At 41.0% G+C, this 6,612-nt stretch overlaps 1 protein-coding gene across 1 annotated transcript in view; it reads left to right on the forward strand.

The window, feature by feature from the left end:
* The first annotated feature begins 3,768 nt into the window (after positions 1-3,768).
* Positions 3,769-6,612, forward strand: part of LOC116384271 (transmembrane protein 138-like) — a 5,707-nt gene continuing 2,863 nt past the window's right edge. Inside the window, exons 1-3 of the mRNA XM_031848775.1 lie at positions 3,769-3,777; positions 4,347-4,555; positions 4,768-4,939. Coding sequence (XP_031704635.1) covers positions 3,769-3,777; positions 4,347-4,555; positions 4,768-4,939 — 390 coding nt within the window. The remainder of the gene's footprint in view (positions 3,778-4,346; positions 4,556-4,767; positions 4,940-6,612) is intronic.

Below are 6,612 nucleotides of genomic sequence, written 5' to 3' on the forward strand. Positions count from 1 at the left end.
GGCTTGGTGTGGTTTTTTGTTTTTTCTGTCCCGGGGCAACGCTTATGTGTGTGTGTGTGTGTGTGTATGGAAGAACATTACTGCCACTGTGAGGACAAAATAAAGGTCCTGTAAGTCATTATCATGAGATAATAAGTCACAATGACTTACTATCTCATTATAACGATGAGATAGTAAGTCATAATCATGAGATAGTATAATCATAATAGACTTACTATCTCATAATTATGACATAATAATTGTAGTCGACAGTGGAGAATAATGAGCAACATCTCTTTTCTTTTTATTTTATTATTTATGTAAACATTCAATGGAACACTTCACTGAACCAAACAGCCTTTAATGATACTTTACTGCTACTATACCTGCTGGATCAGCCTGGTGACCCATATTATGGACTGTTGTGTAATAAGACCGATAACACATTGACAGAGGCTCCTTCATTTCGTATTCTCAAACATAAGAATTCATTTAATTACTAAAAAAACAACTGATACTGACTTGTCTACTTGTATTAACAACTGGTTTAAGTGAGTACCTGCCCTGCAGCTATGAATCACCGTCAGGTGAGTTTTATATCACGAGTCTCAACTGAGCCTGAAGGGGTGAACAAACATTTGACCTACTTCTCTGCGCAGGTAACTAGTTTAGCATTGTTGTGTGTGTGTGTGTGTGTGTGTGTGTGTGCGTGTGTGTATGGTAATACACACTCACCACTAGATGACAGTGTTTTTCTTTAACTCTGGCTCGACTCCAGATATCCTTCCCAGAAGCATTACCGTAGAATCCTGAATGGCAATGTGACTGAAAAAGCTCAGACAGCATCCATTAATAATTTTCATACATATACAGCCTTGACCTGTTGTCCTTTGTAATAAATGTCACTCCACGGAGAATCAAAATCAATAAATCAATAAAAAACAAAGATTAAACAGAGTACCACAAAATGGATTTTCACAACATTATTAGTTTTGAGCATTTATTCTGTTTTTTCAAGAAGAAAAGAAAAACGTCTCAGCATGTTAGGGTAAGTACAGGGTTCAGGAAATGAAAATAAGCAGCACATGCAAGAGTAGGAAATTCAAGTCACAATAAAATGAAAAGAAAACATGTCGGGAATGTTTGGCTGTGCTTGTAATTTAAACAGGAACTCCATCTATCTTTACTTACAGGTCCACAAAATGGCACAGGCTCATATGCAACTTTGCAACTTATATGAAATGGTTAAATGGACTCCACTGTGTTTACGGAGAAGAAGAAAAAACATTTGTTAATTTGAATTGCAAAAGCTTTCCTGGATAAATTACCGCAGTTCATACCCAGTAGGTGTATCACTCCAGCAGCTACAACACTGCATCATCAGGGTAAATCTGCCTTTTACTTTCACGCCCCGCAAACTTTGAACGAGCTGCAACTTAAAATCTTTAAAGGTCCCATATTTAAAAAGTGAGATTTTCATGTTTTTCATTATTTAAAAAATATATATTATTATGGAGGGATCTCTCCTCTGTTGCTCTCCCTAAGGTTTCTTCCTCTTTTTCTCTCCCTGTTAAAGGTTTTTATTTTATTTGTTTTACCAATTCAATAACTCACCACAAAAAAAATCTTGTGCCTGCCTATTAGAGATGTGTGTGTGTGTGTGTGTGTGTGTGTGTGTGTGTGTGCGTGTGTGTGTGTGTGTGGGGGGGGGGGATAAAGCCTGTTACCAGGAAAGACACAAGCTGTCAGTCTTGATTTGTTTGTGACTGCCTGCATCCTTTAGACCGATGCTACTCCAGCCTCAAACAGGTACGCACACTTTTGTTGTTTCTGCAGCCGTTTGATGGTCGTAGCTGATATTCTGAAATAGTTAAAGGATGTATTGATCACTTCTGTGTCAAGCAACGAGCTGTTTGGGAGTTTTCTAAGAAGATTAAATGGCACTAAGGACTACAAGACGGGAGCATGTGAACAACAACAACGAAAGCCTTTTAAATGAAACCACCACTCTTCTCTATGGAAGAGGGAGCAGAAAGTGATGACTTTGTCTCTGTGTGTATCCATAGCACTCTTAAACCAGAACAAGATGTTTCCCCTTTAAAACGTATGTCACTTAATCCTTAATTGCTTATGTAAAGCTTATGTAAGGCAGCAGCGGAACTATTTTCTCTTGGTTTATATGCACTGGTTGTCCAGGAGCTGGTAGTTCTGCTGACCCACAATCTCAGTGGGACAGCTTCTATAAATAAGTAGTCCTCCGGTCGACGCGCCGGTCTTCAGAAGTAGTCCTAATCTTTGTCACACCTGCCACGGCCCTGCCAAGCTATAAATACGGGGATCATAAGAGGATCCACCTGGTATCCATGTTGGATAGTCATCCGGGCTCACAAGATGTAGCCAGGGCACAGATTTACAGTACCCATGAACTAATACTCCAAGTGGCAACAACAGCAGTGGAAGGAGGACCTGTCTTCTTCTTAATTCTTCTTTACAATTGTCTTTTTTTAAATGAAATGGATGAGAAGTAAACTGAAGGAACACCTCAGGATTTGTTCCTTTTCTGTATTTCTGGGACATCCTCAGATGAGAAGAGAGAGAAGCTGCCTTTCTACTTCACGGTAAACTGTAATTTAATGTTTAAATGTCCTGGTGTAGTACACAGCTGTAATTTAATCTAAATGTTTTGTATTGTTAGCTGTAATTTAAAGTAATCTTAATCAGGGTTGGGGCTTGTCTTGAAGGTTTGATGGTCTTGAGTCATGATTTCTGGAAAGAGACATCGCTGTTGAGTTCTTCAAACTTATTTTTCCTATTTTGTTTTCTGTGGTCATTGGACTGATCTAGAGGTTTGATGACGACAGGCCTTTAGGGGCAGAGGGGGGCTATATTTCTGGGGTTGTGGTGTAGCCAAGATTTCCTTTTCAGTGCGCTGCTCGTTGTTTACTCTCCAATTTGAGAGCAGCTTGAGATGCAAGACTGGGGTTGGAGCTGAGAGACGAGTAGCCAGTTTACAAACTGATTTTAAATCACTGAAAAGCTGAATCATCGTCATCATCAATTACGTCTCTTTTGCTCTCCACTCGTGCTGTTCAGCTGCATTAAACCAAAGCCTGTTCCAATGAGATTTGTCAATACTACTTGGACTACAAACGGAATCCAGAGCACCTCTGATACCAAAATCTTGTCCCTTTGACGAAATTATCATTCGACTGGTACAAAAGAAAATTGTTGCAGTGGGACTGTAAAGTGTTGTCGCAGCTCGCCTTGGAAGAGAGTGGATGCAGCTCCGGAGACGGATGGCTGGCTAGTTAGCTCAGTAGCTTGTCCTCCAGAGCGGCGGGGAGTGAGATGGAGGCCTGTTCGGCTCATTTTCTGTAACACTAAACGCTTTTCTGTAACGCTCATTTTCAGTGTAGCACTAAAACATGTTGTAGCTAACTAGCCAGCTGCCCGCTAGTTAGCTTGATACTTCCACCATGCTTTAATGCTACACCGGTTACAGAAAATGATCCGAACAAAGTTGTCACAGAAGTTAGCTGGCTACAATTTTAGGATTTTACTGATCACTTTTAAAGCACGTATGGGTTTGGCCCCAACATATATAGAGGAGATGTTGAACCCCTATGAGCCAGCTCACAGCCTAAGATCCTCAGGTTTTTTTATTTATTTTTATCATATCAACTGTCTCACTGAGCTTTCTGTTGTTGTTATTATTGTCTTGCTTTTGCTGCTTTGTCTGTCAAAGCACTTTGTAAACTCTGTTTTTAAAGGTGCTATATAAATAAAGCAATGGCAATGGTACACATAAAAATGGCCGCCGCGCTGATTGTCCGTCTGCATTGATTTGAAAGGGAATCCAACTCTTAATTTATGATAATGTGTCTGGTTATGTTTGGTAGGAAATATAACATCTGTTTTTTCCCCAAGTCTCTGCTTTAAGTGAATGTAAATCTGCAACACAATGAGTTTCACTGTTTTTCAGCAGAATACTAACGTCTGTCTCGTCTCTTCCCACAGAGCCTCTGCTGGATTTACTCGGGTGCTGATGTTTCACCAGTTTTAAATATGAAGGTTCAAGGAAACCTGGAAACACCATAGACTGAACCGCCTGAATCTGTTCATGTTGGAGCCGTAAAAATCAACACATCTGACATGTTGACATGTGTGAGTTCCACGCAGCTCATCACAACACCCGACTCCGTTTCCCGCTTTGAAAGGACTTCAGTTCTTCCCCAGTAAACAGGACTCATTCTTACCAAACAGCAAATGGAGCCCTACTGCTGTATCAAGTGTGGAGCCACTTGAAGGCCTCGCTGAGACCCCCAAACGGTCAGGGCTGTCGTGAGTGGATTTATGTTTCTATGTAGCGTGTGTGCGAGTGCAGTGCAGTCTTGGATCCAGCGTGGAACCCCCACAGTCCGCCCGGGCGCCCAGCCTTCGGGCCGGAGACGCTCCAAACGAGCAACTACTCTCTGGTGTTGCTGATTCAGCTCAGCCTGCTCTCCTTCGACCTGTTCGTCAACTCCTTCAGCGAGCTGCTGAGGCACGAACCGGCTGTCCAGCTGGTACTTTTCATGTAAGTTCCTCACAGTTTTCATCAGCCAAACATAGTCTCTGGCTCCAGTGGGGGGAAAAAAACCTAAAGATAGTTCAGATGCTGGACTGATTTGAATCAGCGTTGTACAAAGACAGTAATCTTTCTGTTCCCGTCCCTTTTCTTTCTGCTGGTCTCACATCCTGCTTCTCTCTTGTCTTTTCTTTTTTTTCCTGTATGCTCTTCCTCAACAGAATCCAGGACATTGGCATCCTGTTCAACCTGATCATCATTCTGTTGATGCTGTTTAACACCTACGTGTTCCAGATCGGCCTGGTCGCCATATTGCTGGAGCGGTTTAGAGCTGCGCTAATGCTCTCTGCTCTCTATCTGACCTTCAGTATCATACTCCACTCCTGGCTTATGGTACGAGCTGTTTGTGCACAAATGTGCAGAGATAGATTAAGATCCAAGGCTCGTGGTTACACTCAGTCTTTGTCAACGCAACCTTTGTCATTTCGGTCACGCCGGGACACGTTTATTTTATTTAAAACCTTGGAAAACACATGGAGGGAGGATCCTTATTGTCAATAGTGGAGAGACGACTAAAGTAATATAGAAATGATATAAGAATGCATGGCTTTATTAATTAAAACAGAAAAAAAATAATAGCATTGACAGTTACAAACTAAGAGCAGCAATTAAACCTTGGCCTTGTGTCATTAACGAGGTCTACTCAAAGTTTTGTTGAAGTATAGTCCACGTATGTGGGGCACGGTAACAAAAAGCAGCTCTATAACTGCAGGATGACCATGTCTGTGAGCAGGAGTCCAACATTTTAAGAATGCAGAGCTGAGAAACGGAGGGGAAGCCTTTTGTAAAATAGCTTTACAAATAAATAGGTATTTTGGTAAAGTAGGCAGTGCTGTGTGTGTGTGTGTGTGTGTGTGTGTGTGTGTGTGTGTGTGTGTCCTGTAACAATCCACACTGATGAATCTTAAGGCGGAGTGATTTACTGCATCTAAGGGTCTGAGAGTGGAACTGTCCGCCCATGAATAACAACCCCGTCGTCCAGTACAGAGAGGAAAACAGGTATTTTTCTCGTTAATAATGGAAAGCAAGATTCAATTCTAAAAATAAAGCCAGACTTCAATCTCAGCTCTGCTAACCACATGTCAATATGGACTATGATAGAAAGGTTATCAACCGAAATGCACATTTTGTAATGTTGCGCTCTCTCTGTTATGGTGTAATTGGCAGAACGAATTTCAGAACTTGCAGTCTGTATTTCTTGTATTTGAAAACAACATCAACGTAGTCTTTGTACAGGTTAGGACCAGTTTCAAATGATGGAGGTGTTTTTTGGAGGAGGTTAAATGATAGCTGTAGATTTAAAGTGGGATCCGATCACCCAGACCACATACCGAGGTGGCCAGAGTTCGGATCTCAGTGAGATGTGGACAGAATGTGGGCACAATTTATCAAACATAGGTCTCGAGCCAAACTACTTAGCATGCCAGGAACATATTTCGTTTGTCCCAAATACATAGTAGGCTATGCCAAAATGATGTTGTACTACATCCGGTCGCATTTTACAGTGTGCAAGCCAGAATGCCTTTCTGGCTATTCTGACCCACAATGGTGTGCGAGTATAAATGAGCAAGAGGGTCTCAGTTGCATAGTACGTACTTTGTAAAGGCAGCTGCAGTGTGTACGAGAAGTAAAGAGCAAAAGTGTGTCATTTGGAAAGCAGTGCAGCTGTCTGAGTCGTGTTTAGTTAACTGCTGATGAAAACCCACCATTTTCAGATTTTGCTGCTTCAAACAATAATCTTTTAAATTACAAAAGAATTTCAATTAAATATTAAAATAAATGCGTTTATCACCAAATTAGGTGGAGCTTTGTTGGTGGCTATTCTTCAATAAAACAAGTCTACGAATACAGAAGGGAGGAAGAGAAAGCAGACAAAATAACGGGGCACTTTTATGGTGAAGAATTTATAGGAAATGAAAAGTGTTTATCCACCGTTTTATAGCCGCTCTTTTGCCCATGATGTATACATATATATATATATATATATATATATATATATATATATA

This window comes from Anarrhichthys ocellatus, unplaced genomic scaffold (genome assembly GCF_004355925.1).
Source record: "Anarrhichthys ocellatus isolate YVR2014 unplaced genomic scaffold, GSC_Weel_1.0 scaffold8, whole genome shotgun sequence".
Classification (NCBI taxonomy): Eukaryota; Metazoa; Chordata; class Actinopteri; order Perciformes; family Anarhichadidae; genus Anarrhichthys; species Anarrhichthys ocellatus.